Here is a 23,462-nt window from a genome sequence, read left to right as displayed (position 1 = left end):
ATTTTTATTGGAAATTTTTTCAAACGAAGAAGGAACACTGCCTTACCATATACTTGCTCCCAGTCTTCTGTGGCTACTGGCCATTCATATATATCTGGTAAAACTTTGAGTAGAGGTCCGCCACCTCTGCTATCAATAATAGCTTTAGAAAGCAATGAAAATAAATGTGTTAAGAAGTCTACACATATTTTGACATATTCTTGATGAAATAGAGTGAGGAGCACTTACATTCATTTATGCACGATCTGTACAATGTTTTTGCTTTCTGCACTGCTGCTATATCATCAGATTTGGGTTCCTGAAGGACATCTGAAATGGGGCAGTTAATAAAATGCATGAATATAATCGCTCATTGGCAGCTGTAATGAACATTTTCAACACAGGTTCAGTAACAAACTTGCTTCTTTGTATGTATGTTCACTCCGTTCCCCTGCCAAAAACCCTATAGGGGAAAACCAGCCCCCTTTTCTAATCATTATTCCTAGTGCAGGACTGGGAGTTAGTTTCATTGGCCGAGTTACATGAAAGTGTTTTCAACTAGATTATCGTGTGTGTGTGTGTGTGTGTGTGTGTGTGTGTGTGTGTGTGTGTGTGTGAACAGTGATGTGGATTGCTCTGCCACAGAAAAGTTACTTTGGTTTCACACTGAAATAAAAAGATAATAATAATAATACAGAGGAATTTGGAATTTAATATGATAGTCCTCCTGATGGCTGGAAACAATTCTGTTAGTGTGACTTTACTGTTCAGGCTCCCAATACATTGAATGAATTGTTCTGCTTGTAGGGATGTCAGAAAATAGCAAAACTCGTTCTACAGAGTAACTTCCAGAGGAGAACAAAGGATAGAGGGTAGTGGGGGACTAGATATGACTTTTTCAAATTCCCAGGGAGAGTGTGTAAAGCTGGGTTAGACGTTTTATAGTGACGTCAACACAGGGTCGGGGTGGGAAAACTAGGGAGGTGGTGGTTAGTGGAAATCACTTAATTTCTTCTTCTGTATAATGGCATAAAGATGCCATCTCTAGAAATAATAGGGTTATTGTTTGTGTAGCTACAAATGAAAGCAGGAATGCTAAGAGATGCCAACATATCCATTTCAGTGTCTACCACCCTCAGCATGACTTAGTGGTGGTTCCACAAAACGTGGAGGGATTACGACTTTAATCCTGCGCAGGTTCCCCATAAAGGCTAAGAGGTGTATCTTTAAATATTGATAAATTAAGAGAGAAATCTTAGATGCACAGACACAAACTTCACTAACCTTTCAAAATGACTTCTAGTTCATCTCTTAAAATGTCAAAGTTACTGTAGCGGGAGCTGGTCTCAGGAATGACATGGCGTTTCAACCAGCCTCCACAGGCGTACTTGAAAAAGTCGGAACAAGGCTCGGTAGTGGGATCCATGTTCTGGATGAGTCGAGCAGCTGAAGGACCAGACAAGTGAGACAAAACAAAGGGTGTGTTCCTTTAGTTTGGAGGAGGGGGAAAGGTATGTTGCTTCCACCTTATGAGCAAGTCAACTGGCCTGATGCTCCTTTTTCTCAGATATAACTGTCAGTTCAGAGTGGAACGATGAACATTGTCTACCGATAGTCCTCCTTTACCACAGTTGATTGGTTTTATTCTTGAAAGGTCTGAGGCCTTCCATCCTACATCTCACCCGCTTCCTCAAATAACTTAGGTTCTTGCTAATTCCCATCTCAGATGAAGAACCACATATAGGTCAGCCTTGGCTGTCCTGGGCTTGGAGTTAATACAAGGTCAGTCTTCATCCTGACAATTTGAGCTGATGACTCTGCCTTCAAGGAGCTATGACTTTTGAATGTCTCTCAAACTCCAAGGGATGAGGGATTGTTAATGGGTTTGATCATTGTAGTCAAGATCTGAAGCTGCATTTATTACTTCTTGAACCTTGCTTACACAATTTTTGCAATTCAAATTCGACATCACATTTGCATTTGTTTATGTAGAGTCTGTCATTAAGCTCATTAGTGTTTCTTATGTCCACTCTTTTATCTTTGAGCACTGCAATGAAGATGCAAATCAACCAACACTGCGTACTTGCAATGCACAAAACACTGACTGTGCTAGGTGCTGCAATGGATAGAAAGATGCATAAAACATGAATTATTTCCACTGCAGGGAAGAATCATGGACAGGAGGCCCAATGCCCACAATCTCTACACCTGGAATAGTGAGAAAAACCTTCCCACTGCTCTCTGCGTGTTCTTTCTTTCTCAGACAAGGTGAACTGTTTCGCAAGGAAAACAGGAGAGCAATTGAGAATTCAACTGTATCAAGAGAGTATAAGTTCTCAGATGAGCTTCTGGAAATACTTCAGTGTCTGACTAAAATCATTTCATTAAAAACTTCACACAATTGCTGTGCTGTGAGGAATATTTCATCTTGGAATGGTAAGTCTGTTTTCCAGCTGAGCCTCGAACCCCCACTTCTCACCACCTTATGGACCCACTCACTGGCTTGGCTGCCATCTCAGGCTCCAACTTTCTGGGTTGCCTCCAAACCAGTTCTCCCTGGACTTTTAGTCTTTGATGTATAGGACAATTGTTTTCACAGCCTCCCAGGTTTGAACCTTGGGTAAAAGTCTTTCTCCAGGACCTTGGACTTACCGGGAATAACTTTGTCTATTTTCCATATTCTTTCCATGATCAATGTCAACCTAGTTTATCTTCATTCTCTTCTGCTAAAGGTCACCCAATTATTCACCTTCCTAGTACTATCTCCTTATATGTATACATTACACAGTTTCACAGATTAAACTTTCCAAAAAATACCCTTTAGCACAGGCCACTCCCTTGCTCAAATGTCAGTGGCTTCACAGTAGGTTGGTTAAATTACAACTCCTTAATTTGGCCTCTAAATCTTTACTAGACCAATCACATCTCCACTTTCCCCCCTTTCCCTCTCTGCACTTTTATACAAACTCCTGCTCCAATCAGATGGGCTTGCTCCGTGTATCACAAATACCTGTGTTTCCCTACCCTGTGCCTTTGCTTCTCCCCTGACCCCACCCACCTTACCCTTTTAACTCCTCCCATTCTCTTCACATTCTATCCACTATCCAAGGTTCAGCTATGTCCCATCTCTTTCCTGAAGCTTCCATTATTCCAAACTTCAGGGAATTTTTCTTTCTCTGAACTGAGAGCTCATGGCCTCAGTCTTTTATGCTTAGATGAAGCTACATTGGGTTTCTCATGGTAGTTACCTATCTGTCTTCATAGCCATTCTGATGATGAACCTAACCTCTTTGTAGTCCCATCATCCAGTACCTCAGTAAAACATGTGCAAGTATGTTTGTGTGGCAATATTCCTGAATCATCTATGAGTCCTGTAACTCCTTCCTCCTCCACATCCCCTCCCCCACTCTGCACGTCAGACCAATTCTCATTTCACAAGCTCCAGAGTCCATCCCATCCTTCCAATTCCCACCATTTCCATTCTCTTTCAGACCTCCCCTCCCCCCGCCCCCGCCTCCCCCCATCCTTCTCTCAGGCTCTACTTTTGCACTTTCACCCAAACTATGGCCCCAGGCTTCTCTCCATGCCACCCATTCTGTGTGCCAGTCAGATTAACTGTCATAACAATTCAGCATACCATTTTCCACTCCCACGGTCTCAATATAACCCTTTTGCATTCCTAATAAATTCCAGATCCCACAGCATACTCTGACCCTATTATATCCAGTGAAGCTTCTCTCTCATTCCTTCCTCACATGAGCCAACTGCCTCAAATAAATGAATGGACTGAGTTTCTGCTGTGAAAGACCTTATAGTTTTCCTGTTTCCACACCTTTGACCATGTTACCTCAACTTCTACTAAAATATCCTTTCTCTATTTTTCCACATTTAGAAATTTCAGGCATTTTCAAGGCCCAGTTCAAATCCTCCTTCTTCATGACAGATAAACTTACAAAGCTGGCATCAGGTGGCATCATGTTAGTTATTTGATTTGTTGTTGGAAAATCCCTACCTCCTCCCCTGGACTGTGGGTTCTGGTAAAGGAGGAAATGCATATCCCAGTTCTCATGGAGCTTAACATGGTGCTCAATCCAGACTTGTCAGTAAAAACGTTAACTTAGAACCCCAAGTAAAGATTTAAATATTAATCTAAAAAAAGTGGAGAGAAAAGTAATCCCCTTGAACTTGAAAGGAAATGAAGAAACGATGGCAGGGGAAACGAAAATATAGATCCTAAAAATACAGAAGATTATCATGTAAAGAGAAAAACAAAACAAAAAACTGAAGCCCGAAAGAAGTGCTAACTACCATGTTCTAAGCATACATTTTCAGCAATTTTATGTAACTCTTGTCTTTCAAAACACTTGAAAAAATTTAACCTGAATGTTGTAAAGGCTACTGCCATTTGGGGAGCCCTTCTATTTTCTTTCCTTCTCTGGGGCAATGGATGGTTTATGTTCTAACACCATAAAGAGCAGTAAACTCCCGGTAGGGAGAGCCGTGAACAAGCAATGAATGAGTAGAATGAGCATGTCTTATTGCCTCTTTGGAAATACCACATGCCCTTTTAAACACCGGGAACAAAAAGGAGGAGTGGTGGTTGCAGAGCTATTATGCTCATGAGTGCAAACCCACTGCCATGTGCATGCTTCCGTTACTTCCCTAATCTCCCACAAGGAACAAAGACAACCCTTCTCCTCTTAGGCTAAATTCCTCCCTTCGTACCCAGTACAGTTCAACTACTTACATCTGGACAACAAACCAAAGCAGCAGCATTCAAACAATTTGTGAGGGATATGCAGACAAGAGAGAGGAAGAGACAACTCTGCAAACTCCTTCCTGTGTCCCTTTTTAAATATCCCTTTGACCAGAGAGCTCATCTGGGTATGGGCGCTTCCAATCACTTCAAAGAGAGCTCTCTGTTCTGATGAGTATTTTGGGGCCATGGGCCAAGGCAAGTCAAGGGCTAGCAATTTTATGCTGGGTCTTTGATCAACCTTCCTTTAATCTCTTATCGTGGGTCTGATTCTGGTTTTGCACCTTATCCTCTGGACCTCCTCTGTGCTGACTTTTCTTTGAAGTCAGCGGTAGACGTGTGGGTAGAAGGGCTGTAGGAAACAGACACATGACTGTCAAACTGGTTGTAATTGTTTTTATATTTTGCACTTTGTTTTGAATTACTCAACCTCTCTACAGAGCCACACCTGGGTTCTTCAGATGTTTCCTTATCTGTGGGTCTGTGACTTCTGAGTAAACAAATGTGGTTTAAAAACAAAATTATTCATCTTAATAAGTAGATATAAAAATGGATGTAGTAAAGGCAAATGTACTGATGTGGAGTGCTGTTGACCAGATGTTTGTAAGGCGAAGGAGAGAGTACTAGTATACTAGGATTTTTAAAAGCCTGTATAAAAGCACAGAAAGTCTGGAGGGCATTTACAGCAGTTATATCCAGGTGGAGGGAATATAAGTGTGTTTAATTTTGTGTTATTTGCTTATCTTTATTTTCTAATTTGTATTAGATGAACGTGTATTACTTTCACAATAAGAAAAAAAGTCTATTTTTAATTGAAGAAAATAGTCACATAAAGACAAGAAAAAGTAATCTTCTATTAATAATGAGCTTATTTCTTGTGAATGACAATTCTGAATTTTCTAGCCTGATAATAAATGACACACCATTATTTTTCAAACTAATCTTCTTGTAACATTCTCCCAACTTATTTGACTATAGGAATTTAAAAACAAGCTCAACTACCATCTGGGAAGTTATTAATTGCTGTATTCATTACCAAGGGTCTGTCGTGTGGGTATTGATTAGGGAAATGTTTGGGGTGCTTAAATCAGGCAGGCCTGCTTTGAATTCCTAAGCATCACCACTCTTTAGTTCTACAGTAGTCCTCCCTTACCTGTGGTTTGGCTTTCCATGGTGTCAGTTACATACAATTAACCACGGTCCAAAAGTATCAAATAGAAAAGTCCAGAAATAAACAATTCATAAGTTTTAAGTTGCACACTGTTCTGAATAGCACGATGAAATCTCGCACTGCCATGGTCCATCTTGCCCAGATGTGGATCATCACTTGTCCGGCATATCTATGCTCTATATGCTCCCCACTTGTTAGTCTCTTAGTAACTATCTTGGTTATCAGATTGACTGTCCAGGTATCTCAGAGCTTATGTTCAAGTAGCCCTATTTTACTGAATAATGGCCCCCAAGCACAAGAATAGTGATGCTAGGAATTCAGGTATGCTAAAGAGTAGCTGTAAAGTGCTTTCTTTAAGTAAAAAGGTATGATGTGTGTATGTATAGGAAAAACATAGTATCTATAGGGTCTGATACTTATCTGCAATTTCAGGTAGCCATGGGAGTCTTGGAACATATCCCTCATGGATAAGGGTGGGTGACGGTACAAGATTAAGTAATTTTCCTTGAATCAAGCAACTAATAAATGATGGAGTCCCAGGACTTGCACTTAAGTATCTGTGGCTCTTAGCTCATCCTCTTCCCACTATACTTTGGATACAGCAGATGGGAATATATGAGAAGCAGTAACTTGTACTTTCTTCTTTTCCGTTCCTTCTCAATTACCCCTGGCCCTGCCCTCTTCTTTACTTCCTCTTCTCCCTGCTACTCTCATAACCACAGTTCCCCTCCTTCCCCGATATCAACTTTATCACCAGCAACTAGTGCTGGGTCAAAGGCAGGACTTGGAGGGGGTGTAGTGGCTCGGAAGAAGGACAGAGGGAAATTAGATGCATTCTTCCCATTGGACAAGCAGACGGGAAAGTGGTATGGAAGCCACTCACTCTCAAAGGCTCCTCCAGGAGTGCATCTTCTTGACGTGGACATGATGTGGACATGTTTTAAAGAAATGTCTGCATATTTAGCGGGATTCCTGCCTCACCTCTCCTTGGATAGAATAGAATACACTGGGGTAGAGAGAGTGAACAATCTCAGTCATGTTTTCAGAGCAGTACTTTTCAACTCTGGTTAACCATGTGAATCATCTTAGAAGCTTTTAAATATACAGATGCCCAGGATCTACCCCTGATCAACTGAATCAGAATCTTTGCGTGGTCCAGGTTTTTGGTTTTTTAATCCTCATATGAGGATATTTTTTCCATTGTTTTTTTCAGAGTGGAAGGGAGTAGGGAGAGAGAGAGAAACACAGATGTGAAAGGACACATACACTGGTTTCCTCCTGCACACGCCCCAACAGGAGTGGGGAGTAGGGAGTGGGGGGCGGGGGGGGAAGGGCAGTGAACCCGCAACCCAGGTACGTGCCCTTGACCGGGAATCTAACCCAAACCCTACAGTGCCACTGAGCCACACCAGCCAGGGTGGTCCAGGCATTTTTTAAAGCCTCCTGTGTGGTTCTAATGAGCCGTCAAGGGAGAACCATCAGATCAGACAATAGAGAAGCATGGAGAATAAGGACAAGAGAACCCAATATCAGAAAGTAAAGATGGGCCCATTTACTAGTAGATGAATGAGGCCTATTATTTCTTCATGTCTTTCCAGCCTGTGGGTGTGAGTGGGCTCACATCCTGACAACCCATATTTCTAAGTGCACTTCAGTCTCTGCGTCCCCAGCACAGTATTACAGGGAGCCACACACATGTCTCCTGTACAAGCCCACTTCCCCTCTACTGTGCTGACTTGGCCTCCACAACCTCCCACCCCACATCCCATCCATGACCCAGTTCCCTCTGGTGCTGGAGCTGTTTGCTGCATGAAAATGCCTCTCTTCCATCGTCCATTGTCTTAGAGGAGTCCTGAGGTGGGCTCCTGCCTCGAGGTGAAGGGCTCTTCTCGATTTTACCTCCACGCTTCCCTCTCCCAAGAACCACAAGGACCAGCAGGTGCGATTTGGGAGTAGATCACAGTAGCAAAACTGCACTATATTCAGGATCACTTCTCGTCTCCGATGGTCAAGGCTTTGTCCAAGAAACATTTTTGTTGAGCTTGACTCTCTGTGCATTTAAGATGAGCTCTCTATCTCAAGAAGCATCTACGCCTTGCAGGCAACAGATGTGAGGCATCACCATTCCACCAGTTGCTAGAACACGATTAGACATGCTGGAATTCCAGCTACTCTGGAACCCTGCTGCATGTCTACCTCCAGAGGAAAAAAGCCTTGTTCTGCCAATCAATGCCTCTCATGCTGCAAGATTGTCCCTTTTCCTATCTGCCCTCCAATCGCATCAATCAGATGCTAACTGAAAATGGGATTTGAAGCACTATACTGTGGAGGAGAGATCCCAATGCTAGATCCGGGCCAGAAGGGAGGTTGCTCCCCATAAATCGCCTCAGAGACTGTCTGATTGACCCTTCCCCTATGTCCCCATAGCATGCTGGTTCCTGGATCAGGCCATTGTCCTGTACCGGGCAAGCATGTAAGGCAGTTTCCCCTTATCTGGGGCAGGTCACACACCAGTACCCCATCCGTCCTGCCCTGTTCTATATAATTCTTTAGCACCTGCCACACAGTCTTGCCATTGCCCAAGACACACTTCGTATGTAAGTTCCCTTACTACACTCTTGATCCTGGAGTTGTCAGCCTCTTTCTTCCGTTTTTTCCTGCCTTCTACTTAGGCAGATAGATTTTCAGTCTCAGGGCTTTTCCCTGGGTCTGTGTGTACAAACATGTAATGTATACAGCAAATATGTCAATGTTTATATACTGTATGTGTATTCCCTACAAACGAGTTTTCTGGTCCTGTGTGTGTGTGTGTGTGTGTGTGTGTGTGTGTGTGTGTGTGTGTGTTAAAGAAATTTCTGCATGTGTACAGAGCTTCTGGGGAAATTGCCGGTAATATAAAGGTAACCTGATATAACTATGATTCACATAACAAATAAATAATCTGAATAGCACAAAGCTTTGTACTGTAGCACTTTTTTGTGGGCTTAATTTTATTTAATGTTGCTCTCTACTTAGTAGGTCATCGATGCTTTCCGGTGAGAATGCAATGTAATTTATGGGAATTACAAAACAAATACAGTTAATTCTCATTATTCACTGGAATTTTGTCCTAATGTCACCACTAACACTGAATTAGCAAGTACTGAATCATTGGGGAAGCACAAGGTTAGGTTTATATGAGTTTCTGATCATACATTTTCATAAACCGGTCAATACAAAATCATGTTTTATGTGTGTTTCTGTTGAATTTAAAGTCACCTTATTTAATATATATCATGGATTCTAACAATGAGCTCACAACAGTCACTATAACTCATACCTGAACAAAGGTTATCTAATGCTCATCTTTTCTCTGGAAGGCATATCACAGTCTACCTATGCTTAGGAAAGTCAGATATACCTTTAACACTATGCTTGAGGGCCATTTTACGCAATGAAATAACCAGCAAAATGCATAAAATATGTGAAAAAAAGTCACACTAAACAGACCAAGTGAAGGGCCCGTGCTTACAATCTCCTTGTTGGACCTGGGCTGGGTATGCACCTGTATGGCGACTCAAATCTTTCACCAATCTGAGCATGTCTGAATACTGAATTTGAAATCACAAATACCGAACATGAAATCACAAATAAAGGTTAGCACGGAGGCAAATTGTCAAATAGGGAATTCACAAATGATTAGGATCTTTTATACTTCTGTCCATTTTTAGTCTGAGGCTTTTTGAAATGTCTAGGAAAATGTATAAAACAGGTAACAAAATTAAGTGGAAATGGGATGCAAATAATTTTTTTCTCCATTTCTACTGTATTTTAAAAACTCCCAGCCACAACATATTTGAGTGTAAACATGTTAAATAGGTTAGGCATCTTATCTGGCTCCACAGCATAATTTCTTTACTGGCTAGTCTCGCGCTGCATGGAGCAAGGTTTAGGGAACGGTATATGAGCAAAACCATTTTCAGCTTGCTCTCCCCAACTCCACCAAAGCTCTTGGCTTTTTGACCCCAACCGCACAGCATTTTCATTCCACTATCTTAAAATCACTCCAATCAGTCTTGCTTCGGACTGTTCTGGAAGTGCCTAGGAAGGTCAGATAAATGTTGAGGTACCAGGAGCAAATATTCCTGTGAAGACCTTAGGACACACATTTCTAATCCAATCTTCTGTCCTAAATGTTTGCTTTATTAACACCAAGCCTGACATTTCTTCCTAGGCAATTTTTGATAATTTGCGAACCTCCTTTGACAACATTCTGAAAGTATTGCTGACCACATTTCCCTGCTGCACCATCCTCCCACCCATCCCCCAACCAAAATTAAGGCACAGTCAGAACATTCTGAAAGGACACAAGGAAAATGCAATGTAATCACAACGGGTCACAAAGGACTCCATTCAAAAGGCAGAAATGTGGAAACTAGAATCTGGGGGACCATTCCTGAAGAGAAAATGACTGAAAATGAGCAAACACACAGACTACTGCTAATAAAAACCAAATGGTTTGCGTTACAAACATTCTGGATTCTTCCACAATCCACTCCTCAGTGTTAAATAAAATCTCTCTCCCTGACTATTTCTGTGATAACTGAATTGAAAAGATTGAGGGGGGGGGGGCAATACCTGATGCTGAATGTAATCTGGACTGGGAGTTTATCATTTAATTCAAACACTCTCTGTCAACCTCTGGTTAAGTTCCAGCTAAGGCAAGGTCAAGTCTTAGACCTGTCTAATTGGTCAGATCCAAGAAAAGCCATCACTCTACAACTAACTGTTCAGAAACTGTATGTGGGTTTACACAAGTAAGTCGGAGGGAAGTTTTCAAGCACAGAGAACTTACTCTGTAGAGCTCTGGCTCTCAAGAAAGGAGACCTGTTTTCTGTGTGTATGTTCTAGCTAGAGGAATACTTAATTTATAGAGGGTGTCCCAAAATTCACGCAAGATTTGAAATTTGCGTGAGCATTAACAACAACAACAACAACAACAAATAAAAGCCTAATTTTACTTGGTTTATTGAATCAGATTCTAAAATCTGTTTCCCTTTTACTTCAATCCCTTCAATTTGATAAGCATTACCAAGTACCATTATGGCCCAGGAGCAGGGACAATGAAGACCAATGAAGACCACGGCTTTGCGTATGTGCCAACAAAGCTGTGGAGGCCAATTACCCAATGTGCTATTCTATACATAACCCTATACTGTATACTTTATGAATCAATAAAACATTTACAACTTTTAATTATAAACCTGTATTTGCTATCAAAATTACTTCTTGCGTGAATTTTGGGACACCCTATAATTATATTTCTCCTATACATGTGACCAATTTACCTTAAATGCATAGGCATACATACACACACAGGCACAAACCTATACTAGTAAATAGTTGACTAAGAATTCATTCACTATCAGATTTATAGATGAACTATCAGCTTTATATACAGAATGTTAACTAGATGATTTTTCATTTGGGTTTAGCCAAAGATACATGTAATAACAATGATGTCAGTGTTTGACATATGTCAATCATTCAAGGCACTTTTCTAAGTTATTTAACTCTATATGGTAACAATATTTGGGTAGCCATTTTAAAGATGTAGAAATTGAGGATAAGGAATCTGTACCTACAGTCACACCATTATTAAGTCGCAAAGCTGAGGTTTGACCGTAAGCATCCTGGTGACCAGTCTGAGCTCTTAACTATGATTCTGGTTTTAATTATTTTTCCTCCTTATGACTGCTCTGTAAAGTAGGACATGCTATCTCTATTTAAAAGAAATGTAGGTACAGAGTGGTTACATGCCCAGGGTCACCAGTATGAATTTAGATTGTGCCCAGGTCTAATTTTAAGTTGATTTTTTTCCTACAATATCATTCTGCCACACTCCAAATAACAAGAGAGAGAAAATACAAATTAAATTATACAGAAACCACTGTATTTTTCTGTTTCTTTAAATGCCCAATTAAAAATTTAATTGCTCCACAACATGAGTATAGCTACATGAATTTTTTTCACCTCATTTGGCCCTGGATTTTAAAATTTCTTGAGATAATTACAGAAATCCCAAGTCTAATGGGCCCACAATAATAACCCTTAGTTGACTTTCCCAAAATGAATGAAATTCTTCAGCGTTATCTTTTTAAATAACCTATTTAAATGAATGGCTCACAGCCAAAAGAGGACACTCAACAATTTTCCAATCGGGATTCCTCTAAAATTTCACAACCAAAAACATATTCTGCTAATAAATGAAAGCCCTGAAACTGTGTTACAGTGAAATTGAAGTGCCATACGTCTAAAAATAATTTTTCTTTTTCAGGTCCAATTTGCATTTTGAATCCTAAATGATTCTTTGCTAGCAAAAAGCTATTAGAGGTTAAACTTCCATTTAAATGCAATATATCACTTAAAATTAGTTATCAGTGTTGTGTGTTAATTCTAATGTTAGTGAATAATAATCAAGTTCTTTTTTAAGGGATATATACAGAAGGTTATGAAAAGGCTACGTTGTTCCCTTAGTAACTCTCTCAGGTAGATCCCAAGTTCCCAGGACACGGGTGGATATCTCCGAAGAGAAAGCAATGAGAGTACATGCCCATGTTTCTCTCATGAAAACATTTTGCTATTTTAGGTCATGTTACTGAACAAGAATAATCAGGCCAACTTCAATAACATGTAATTACTGAGAGTAACTCAAAACCTTCTTCTGCCTTTGCATCAGTTTTGGTAGGGTATGGTACAAAAAGATCACGGCAGGAGGATGAGCTGGGTCAACAGTGCTTGTAGGATGCTGCCTAAGTGAAATCAAAATTATAAAAAGCTCTTCTCTAGTGAGTGCTAGTAAATTTAGCACTTATTAGTAAAGGAAGCGCTTAGTTGACACAAGGCAGTGTCTGGCTCCACATGTTTATGTTTTTTAATGAATAAATAGTTCTTTCTATTATAGAAGTCCCAAAGGGTCATACAAAATCATTTGCCTCCTCCAAAAAGATTATTTTCCTTGTGGAGCATGAAAAGACTGAAACTTCTCATTACATTGCGACAAACATTTTTGAATACCCCTCTGTGTCCGACACTATTCCTAACTGAATGTACCATGGTGAGCAAGCAGACATAATCCCTGCCCTCACAGAGTTTGCAGGTTTTCCTCTGAAACGAGGCTGTTTTTTTCAAAATGCACCTGGCCTCCTCTAATGTAACGGCATCTAGAAGTGAAGGGTTGTTATACTCAGTTCACATTTTCAATTCCCAGTTGTCCCCAGTGTTCAGCTGGCTTGTAAAGATCCTATTTTATATGTAACCTAGAGGTAAGGAGCACCGCAGTGGGCTTCTATAAGTGAGCTTATGCTTGTATGTGTGAGTTGACCGGGAATTAGAATGCGCGTGCTATGAATGAAGCAACCAGGGATGGAGGCACCTTAGATGATGGTGGTTGAAAAGTGGCAACACTTAGCTAAAGAGTGGCATCCAAGAGAAGGAGGGCATGGGATTCCTTAAAGGACAGCAGAAATGAGTCACTGAGCAGGGAGAAGCTCCGAGTGAACTGGAGATGGAAGGGGAAGGCCAGACTAGCGGAGAATTTAGTCCTAGAGAGCTGGAAATGTTCACCCGAGTAGGAGATCGGTTGACAATAATCCCTGCAACAGGAAAATAGTGGGAAAGAAAAAGACATCTAGAAACCGTTTCCTTGCTGACCTAGTTCTAGCTTAAGAGGGGAGAATTCTCAAGGTAAATTAAACTAAGGGAACAATTGACTTTTATGCTAGTGAAGGAGATGGATCAGACAGAAAAGGGCTAACCTTAGGAGCTTTGACAGAGAAATACAGAACAGAGAACATTTTTGTAAATTGACTTACAAAGATGGGACAAAGCCAGACTGAAAACCTGGTATTTGTGTACCAGGTGCCCTGACAAGTCACTTCGCTTTGATAACAATGCTTTTGTGATCTCAGAATTAGGAACCTGAGAATAAGTCCAAAAGTAAATAAAATATTCATTCATTCAAGCAATATTTATTGACAGCTTGCTATGTGCCATGCACCCTGCTGGAGCAGAATGATGCATAAGAGAGACAGTCAACACGTACATTATAGTGGGCAACCTAGACATTGGCCAACTAACCACAAGTGAGACGTGAGTTCTGTGTGCAGTGGGTAGGGTGTGCTGGGAGTGAAGGAGGAACTAGCTGGGCAAAGGTGGAAAAGACAGACAGCATTTCATTCATTCACTCATTCATTCATTCATTCAACAAATATTTGAGTTAGGTACCGCCCGAGCTGTGTTCCAGGCAGAGAAGGTGGGTAATGGCCTTGACAAAGATGGCAACCAAAGAGGACAAGAGTGTAGAGTGGTTCTCTGTGAGTGTGAAGGAGGCCGTCCTTGGAAGTAAGGACGCAGGATGGATAAAGGATGAAGGTCTACGTTCTCAAGGCTTCAGCACTTCAGGAGAAACCCTGCCTGCCTTTGGGGAAAGCAGACATGTGGGAGCCAATAGGCAGGGGTCTGGCCTTTGTCAACCCACCTGGTGAAGTAGAGGGATCTGACCATGGGGAAGAGGACTTATTTTGCTGAGGATGAAGGAACGAGCAAGCATTGCCCTAGCCGGTTTGGATCAGTGGATAGAGAATTGGCCTGCGGATCAAAGGGACCCAGGTTCAATCCCAGTCAAGGGCACATGCCTGGGTTGCAGGCTCGGTCCAATGTGCAGGAGGCAGCCAATAATTCCCTCTCATCATTGATGTTACTATCTCTCTTTTCCTCTCCCTTCTTCTCTGAAATCAATAAAAATATTTTTTTTTTTTAAAAAAGGAAAGAGCCAGCATGTCCTAGAAGTCCTCATCATGGCCATCTCATGGGAACAGCTCTCCCTTTATTCTCAGCCTATCCTTAGGGCTGATCATGAAGTTCTAAATCACCACTTTAACACATAGCCTGTCAAGTCAACTTATGCTTTCATAAGCCCTTGCTTGGACTAGTTCTCCCCACGAATCTAGAGTTCTTGTGGATTGCACATGTTAAGCTGTTGCTAACCACATTTGCATGACTATATGGTTAGGTGAGAGAAGGAGCCTTAGACCATCAACAATGCAATGAATTATTAGTATGAAATAAATCAAAGTATATTTCCAGTTTACTCATAGACTATAAAAGCAATGATAACTATAATCCTCCACCCAAAGCAAGGAGTCTAATTCCAACACTTTGCACACTAACAGGTCCATAACCAACATTCCAAAAGATTCCTTCATTCTCAGTTAATCAAAATCTTCTTATAGTAAATTATCATCATCTTTAACTTAAAAACTTTAAAAACCACACATGCCCTATATCAGCATCTTAAAACATTTTAAAATATATTTTTATTGATTTCAGAGAGGAAGGGAGAGGAATACAGAGATAGGAACATCAATGATGAGAGAGAATCACTGACTGGCTGCCTCCTACACACCCCCACCACTGGGATTGAGCCCGGAACCCGGGCATGTGCCCTGACCGGGAATGAAACCGTGACCTTCTGGTTCAAGGGTCGACTCAACCACTGAGCCACACCGGCCAGGCAGAATCTTAAAATATTTTGATACTGGTTTCTTTTTCCTGTTACTATACTTGAATTTTAAAATAACTTGTATTGTTCCCTTAAAGTCAGATAGGAAATATCTGAAAAATTTTGAACTTTCTCACGTAATTAGATTTTCTGGTATTAAATAAAACAAGACCATTGATTCCTTTTTCCTAAGTTTTAAAAATTAATAGGTGTGGTGGCTGATGGTTGAGGGAAAAGCAGGATGCTTGGCTTTCACAAAATTAGTAAACTGTTCCTGTTTCCATATATAAAGAAACATTTCCTTCCATATGGAATGTTTGTCATTTACATAAACTGGGCTCAGGTAGGAGTAGTCTGCGGCAGTGCAATATGACTGAATCTTACTTAGATAGATTGCAAGGGATCAGAACAGAGGAAGCTGCCCGCTAAGAACAAGGGAAAGAAGCTACACAGGATGAGGCCCAGCAGGCAATGTGTGGTGATCCAAGATCCAGGGTCTGGCCAAACGTGATGAGGTTAAGTGCTAAGTTGCATTTCAGTCCCAGAAGATGGAAGGAAAGCACAAGCTCGGTTTCCAGCACTGGGGAATGAGCCAGAAGTGCGATCCCAAGACACAAGGCAGGAACCCACTTACTAGAGCTGAGGTCAAAAGCAGCTCAGAAGGCATGAAACTTACTGGGTGTGGAGCCAGAGCCACTGACCTTGGCCTTTGTGAGTGTCAGGGCCTGCGATTGGCTAATCCCGCAACAGGGGGCCTGCATTGAACTCAACCAGGTCATCAACTTCTCAAATCTTCCAACTTCTTTATCTTAATTGTATGACTGTAGTTGAAATATATCTTGAAAAATTTCAAAGCACTTATTGCTACTATCTTATATTCTCCTTTAAAAGATTCGTATTTGCATGGATATGAGTTTAAGGGGACTGTCAAGGTTTCGCTTGTGCCATTTCTTCTCAACACAGTATCATTCTTGCTACAGAATAGTATATACCAGTGATGGTGAACCTATGACATGCGTGTCAGAGGTGACACGTGAACTCATTTTTTTGGTTTCTTTTTCTTTGTTAAATGGCATTTAAATATATAAAATAAATATCAAAAATTTAAGTCTTTGTTTTACTATGGTTCCAAATATCAAAAAATTTCTATATGTGACATGGCACCAGAGTTAAGTTAGGGTTTTTAAAAATGCTGACACGCCGAGCTCAAAAGGTTCACCATCACTAGTATATACAGTGCTTTGAGAAATTTTGTTCTGCTAGCGACCATTTTATATTGTTTCCTTTATTTGATTCACTCAAATATAATTAACTTATTTCTCTGAACAAACACAATTATTAATATTTTGCTTCTTGCCTTCTAAGTTAGTGATATCATTAATTGCTGTATACATGTACTTCGGGACAATGAATTCATTTTGGTTTGAGCCTGGCAGAAGTATCAAAAACATCCTAATTTTATTCAGCTAATTTAATTATACCAGAGAATTAAGCCAGTGGATTTAACAAAAGCTTTCTTTACTGGAAGTGTTTATAAGGAACTACTGAGCTCTGAAGCACATCTTAAAGCATAAGTTTTTAATGATCTGGGAGTTCTTTAAATAATAATTTCTTTGAAGCTCGGGAAAGCCTTCATTAACAAAAGAAACTACATAGAAGATATGGCCTGGGCCACAGCCACCATTTTATAGTTGGCTTGCTTGTTTTTGCCTTAAGCAATCAAGACCCACTGCTTGCTATTAGCTACCTCCTAAAATGACTTCAATTTGACTCCCCAATCATCTAGTTTGTGCTGTGAACCCCCCCTCCCCCCACCACCACCACCCTTTTTAGCTTCACTACTACTAACAGATTCCTTTGGATTGAAGAGTTTTTAAAAAATACATTTTGATATCTGAAATGTAACAATTCCATTTGAGGTTTGTTTGTTTGCCGGGAGCCGGTCCATCCTTGCTGTTTCAAGGGACCTGGCATATATGGCATACGGTTCTTAATATGTTTGCTCACCTTCTTGGCGCTGTGTTTTAACCAAGGTCACCTCTCCGAGAAAGGTTGAATCCCCAGGTAGGGATTTTCCCCTGAAGTTAGGGAGGGAATAAAACCCCTCAACTAAGTGCCAGGCGGGTAATTAATCCCTTTAACTACGAACAATCATGCTTAAACTACATAATCTTTACTCCCTGGAATGGAGATAAGAAACGCCCTAACCTTTGTAATAGAGATTGATAGGATTGAATCAACTGGTATAAATACAGTTGTAGCAAGACAGAAACACACAGAACTTAGAACACAGAACTCATGAGACAGAATTCAGAAGACAGAACCTACACGGAGCCTGGAGACAGAAGAACTTCGCTGGAGAGAGCATGCCGGAGGATCCTGGAGAGGGACTGGCCTCGGAGCCTAGAGACAGAGCCTAGCGGGAGAACATGGCAAGGGATCCTGGACTGAACCTGACTACAGAGATTGGCAGGAGAACCTGACTGGAACCTGGACACTGAACCTGACTGGAGAACCTGGACAGAACCTGGCTGGAGATCTGAAGCAGAACCTCTCTGGAGATCCAGACCAGAACTTGGCTGGAGATCCTGGCTGGAGATCCTGGCTAGGCTGCTGATGAACTGAACACTGTCTCCATGTCCTTCCTTCTTCGCCGACTCCGTCCACACCTTTGGGGACCCCTGGACCTGCTGGGGTTGGACCCCGGCATTTGTTTGTTTGTTTGTTTGTTTGTTTGTTTGTTTTAAATTTCTAAGGAAGATCTGGCCTCTAGGAAATGTTTAACAAACATTTTGTCTCAAGAAAAAAAGTCATTGATTCACTTTTGAGTTTTTATCTAGGCTAATAAAAAGATAAAATTGAATTCATTAGTAATTCTCATTCTATCAAATAAGGGCCACAATAACATGCCAGATAGGTGGGCCTCTGACATCTCCTCTTTGTTAAAAAAATAAATTTTTTTTTATTACAATTGACAGTTAATTGTAATGTATTAGTTTCAGGTATACAGCATAGTGGTTATACATTTATATTACTTACTAGAGGCCTGATGCACGAAGATTCCTGCAAGAATGGGCCTTCCTTCCCCTGGCTGCCAGCACTGCCTTCGCTCCAGCTGGAGCCACCTTTCTGCCTTCCCTCTGGCCCGGAGCTGCCTTTCCGCCTTCATTCCAGCCCAGAGCCTCCCCACACTGCCCAGAGGCCCAGAGTGGCTGGGGCAGTGCAGAACTTTGTTGGGTTGATTTGCATATTCACTCCTGATTGGCTGATGGGCATCATGAAGGTATGGTCAATTTGCATCTTTCTCTTTTATTAGTATAGATGAGGCCAACATCTCCTCTTGCTGGTTGCTTTTACCCACTTGAGTGATACAATTTCATGTGACAACACACGAGTCCCAAACCCTAATCTATCTGAATTCTATATTCAAGAATCTTACTCTTGTCAGGAAACATTTACAACCATTCAGAAGAGTGTCTCCTGCTAACTTATCTCTCTAGAGAAGGTAAGAAAAGGGTTTGGGATGTGAAAGGAAAGAGAATTAGAAGAGCATTTCTGATATTCCCTTGGGTAAGAAGACGTGACTGTAATTAGTCCTAACCCTACTCACAGAATGCTCCCTCCAGCTCTCTGATTTAACTGCAACCCCTTCCCTGGAAGCTCTCTCTCCTAGCACTTCACAACATTGGAAGGCAAAACTAGCCTTCTATTATCAATCTCTGCAGTATCCAAATCACTACTCTCCACTCTGTTGATATAGGCTTCTACCAATTGACCATCCCAGCTTCAACTATTTTATCTGTCATCTACTAACTTCCTAGACATTCATCTCTGTTTATTAAAGACTGATTTCTCGCTACCCATCTTCCCTTCCATGAAAGTTCTATCATCTTCCCAGCTAACATCCAGGACTATGTGGACAAAAAAAAAAAAATCTCTGCTACTCTCTAGATTAAGCATTTCTTACTTTCTAAACTCTCAGGACCTTCACCTGCACTTCACATCCTTACATGCCTTTCCATGGTAATTCCTGATCTTATCACCCAGAGCAGTTCTACCCTTAAAATCTTCAACTTGAGTAACCTATGCTCCAACCATCCATAACCCTTAGAAGTTTTTTCATTTCTTTGTCCCTCTACACCTGCTCTTCAACTTCACTGAGAATTCTCAATCTGTGCCCACTCTACTTGTCCTTTGCCTTTTTTGTACTTTCTAGCCTACATCCTGTGATGCCATCATTTCAATCATCATCTCACCTAAGAATTTCATTCCCTTGCCTGTCTCAATGCTGTCAAGCTGCCTTCCTTTTCCCTTCCAACTCTAGGCTAAGATATTTAATAATGTATTTTATATATTTAGTGATTAATTTGTTTATTGTCTGTCTCATTTTTCATTGAAAGCTCCTTGTAAGTAGAGACATTGTGTTGTTCATTTCTGCATCTGCAGCAACTAGAACAGTGCTCAATAAATATCTGAAGATATTCGTGATGGCAGGAAAATCCCCTAACTGCATGGTTTAATGCCATTTCAGGCTGTGGCCTTCAACAGGTCATCAATTCTGTGTACAGCCTTTCTACAGGGCCATGGTTAGCCTTCCCTTCCACTCCTCACATTGACCCTTTTTAGCCTTCAATACTCTCCTACCTTCTCTCTCCCAGGGGCAGATTGTGCCTCTTACTTCACAGATGAGTAAGTGGATTATGAGTCATGTGGCTTCCTATCTTTCCCAGCCTTCAAACAGAGTTTTGCCTCCAAACCATCATTGCCACTCTCCCCAGATAATAGAGGAAGAGGATGCCCTCCTCTGCCTAAGAACAGTCCTGTCATCTTTTCTCTGGATATATCTTCTCTTACATCCCCAGGAACAAGATCTACACATTGTCCCATCTTCCACCTGCATCTTTCACTTCTCCCTCTCTGCTTTCAATTCTTATCTTACTCAACCTCTCAGCTGCATTTTATGGCACTTGACTGATTTTCCTTCTACTTCCCTGACTCCTCCTCTGAGTCTCTTTTGGAAATTTCCATTTTCCTTCCAGGGAAATCTCAACTACACCATCTATAGGCTGATGACCCCTGAATCCTTATCTCCAACCCTGACTTCCCTAAACTTCGACTTGTGTAAGACTTACCAGAATCTCAGATCTACATTGTCTCAAAAGAACTTTTCATGCACTGGCCCCAGCCTATCGCCCAAACAGCTCTTCCTCTGTGTTCCCTGGCTCAGTGAATGGCAACACATCACCCAATTTCCCACGCCAGAAACTTGAGTTACACTTTACTCACTTTTTTCTCACTAACTCATATATTTATGCAAACACCAAGTCTTAAGAATTATACCTTTTAAATATTCTCAAATCCACCCATCCTCTTCACTCTGTTACCATTCAAATACAGGTAACCATGAGCTGTCATCCAGATAAGTGGGCAGCAGCCTAATACCCTGCCTGCAGCCCTTTTTTAGTTACAATTCTGGTCAAGTCATGCTTCCTTTAAAACCCTTCCTTCTGTAACTTCCATTGGTATGAGTCAAAGGTTGAAACAATTTAACATGGACTACAAGACCCAACTCCTGCTTCTCTCTTGGGCCAATGCGCAACACCTCCCCTTCTCACTCCTTCTCACATCCTCATATTCACCCTCTCTGACTTAGCCCTGTAGCTACTCTTTCAGTCCCTCAATCTTGCTGAGCTCACCTTCGCACCTAGGACACATAAACGTTATTCTTGGTATGGCTAAATCTTTGCCTCTGCTTCACCAGGTCTGAGATGGACAGCCGGTAAGCTTGAGAATGCTACACCTCTGCTTAAAATCCCTTAGATCAGTGGTTCTCAACCTTCCTAATGCCGCGACCCTTTAATACAGTTCCTCATGTTGTGGTGACCCCCAACCATAAAATTATTTTCATTGCTACTTCATAACTGTAATTTTGCCACTGTTATGAATTATAATGTAAATATCTGATATGCAGGATGTATTTTCATTGTTACAAATTGAACATAATTAAAGCATAGTGATTAATCACAAAAACAATATGTAATTATATATGTGTTTTCCGATGGTCTTAGGCGACCCCTGTGAAACCAAAGGGGTCATGACCCACAGGTTGAGAACCGCTGCCTTAGATGATCCCTGCAACATACTTATTCATTTTCTATAAACTTTAGGAGTTACAGCCCATGTAGCATATGACCTAGCCCCCCTTTACTTTTCCAGCATCATCTCTTACTAGCGTGGGGCATTCCACATTACAGTCCAGCCATCATGAACCACTAGCAGGTCCTAAACTCACTGAGCCTTTGCTTGCATCCTGCAGCCAGCCAATGCACATGCTGTCCTCTGGTCTGGCAATCTCTGACTATCCTTCAGAACCCAGTGGGCAACGTTTCTTGTTGAGAATGCTTCCCTAATGCCGTTACAATCACTAGCTGCCCACTCCCATGGCTGATCTAGTTCAGGTGTTCTTTCCTCAGAGTGCTGGTAGCACACGCTGTGTATCCCTGTCATAGCACTTTGCGAAACCATAACATCATTTTGTTTATTGGTCTGCTATGCTGACCAGACTGTCACTTTCCTGAGGGGAAAGAGCGTCATCTAATTCCCAGTTTCTAGAAAAGTCCTCAACATTTAGAAGGTGCTTAATGTTTCTGGTTAAAAAAAAAAATTAATGAATATATGAATAAATAAAGTAATGAATGGGTGAGGAGAGACATTGTTCTGAAGCCCCTGTGAACACACCCATGCCCACATTGTACTGGGAACAATCTCAGGAGGACATTCCAGGTCCGGCTGCTTCATTATTAGCAGAACAACAGGCTCAGGAAGTACCTCACTCCGAGTTAGTTTTCCCCAAGTAGCACAGCCTGAAACTGCACCTATTGAAGCAATTAGTTACCATATACCCTCTTAAGAAAATGCAAATGTCCAGCTAATTCCTACATACCTTATTGCCAATTCATTTACTTCAATTGCTTTTTCTCCTAACACCTAACAAAGAACACTCTGCTGAATGATAGGAACTTCGTATGTCAGAGAGGAGAGAGGGTCTGGCATGGGTATATTTGAAAAGCTTCCCAAATTATCCTAACAAGCAGCCATCGTTGAGAATCACTGCACTTCAGCACTTCTCGAACTTTATTGTGCACACTAGCCTCCTGGGGGCTTTACTGAAAATTGCAGCTGCAGACTAAGTACAGCTTACGTGAGGCCTGAGAATTTGTATCTGCTGATACAGATGCTGCTGGTCCAGGGACCACACCTTGAACGGCAAAGATCTAGATATTCTCCTCTTGCTGCAGGCCTCTGGCTTCCTTCTTTTAAAGGGTTAATCCGTGGCTAGGAAAGGGCTAACAGTGAGGGTCTTCCAGGATGCACAGAGCAGCCGTGTGTTCAAATCCAGTGTGCCTTTTGACAGGTTTTGCTTGATAGGAAACACGGATCCACGTGCCCATTTCTCATTGTGCTTATTTTAACTGATTCACGGGCTACACTGTCACCCCCCTGTGCTAAGATCGAGCACAATGGTCAAGGAAAATGTTAATAAGAGAGATGATACAGTTTTACCTAAGAGTATAAAATGTACCACTCTTCTCTTCTCTCCCTCTTTTTGGCCACACCTTTCTCTTCAAAAATATACTGACTGTTTGTTTTTTTATTCTCACTAAATAGTTTTAAATAGTGCATTTGTAATGTTCATGAAAGAGCACTTTAAGTGGAATATACCTGTGCATTTTATCTGTGGTGCAGGTCTCTGAAGGATGCATAACATGCCGTGGGGCTGTCATTAGTCTTTGTTGTTTCTCTGTAAAATGAGACACTTTTAATTCCAATTTTGTAGATAAGGGGAATGAAATGCAGAAAGCTAAACTGACTTAATTAAGATCACCTACTAATAAACGCAGGATGTGGCCAAAACTGACATCTTAGCTCTCCCATGCTAAGTTGGCTTAGTGGAAAAAGAAGCAGCAATCTTTTAAAAAATTGTGCCTTAATTATTCATAACATTTGCATCTCTT

The 23,462-nt window shown here is 41.2% G+C and overlaps 1 protein-coding gene across 4 annotated transcripts in view; it reads right to left on the bottom strand.

Moving 5' to 3' along the window:
• The window catches only part of MME (membrane metalloendopeptidase), a 96,297-nt gene that overhangs the window by 58,629 nt on the left and 14,206 nt on the right, over positions 1 to 23,462 (bottom strand). For all 4 annotated transcript variants that reach the window (XM_059686857.1, XM_059686859.1, XM_059686860.1 and 1 more), the window contains exons 4-6: positions 1,264 to 1,425; positions 229 to 309; positions 47 to 142 (exon numbers count right to left, since the gene is read on the bottom strand). In XM_059686857.1, coding sequence (XP_059542840.1) covers positions 47 to 142; positions 229 to 309; positions 1,264 to 1,425 — 339 coding nt within the window. The remainder of the gene's footprint in view (positions 1 to 46; positions 143 to 228; positions 310 to 1,263; positions 1,426 to 23,462) is intronic.

The sequence above is a fragment of the Myotis daubentonii genome, chromosome 3, assembly GCF_963259705.1.
Source record: "Myotis daubentonii chromosome 3, mMyoDau2.1, whole genome shotgun sequence".
Lineage (NCBI taxonomy): Eukaryota > Metazoa > Chordata > Mammalia > Chiroptera > Vespertilionidae > Myotis > Myotis daubentonii.
Note: the sequence above shows the minus strand (reverse complement) of the source record. Positions and strands in the feature narration are given on the sequence as shown.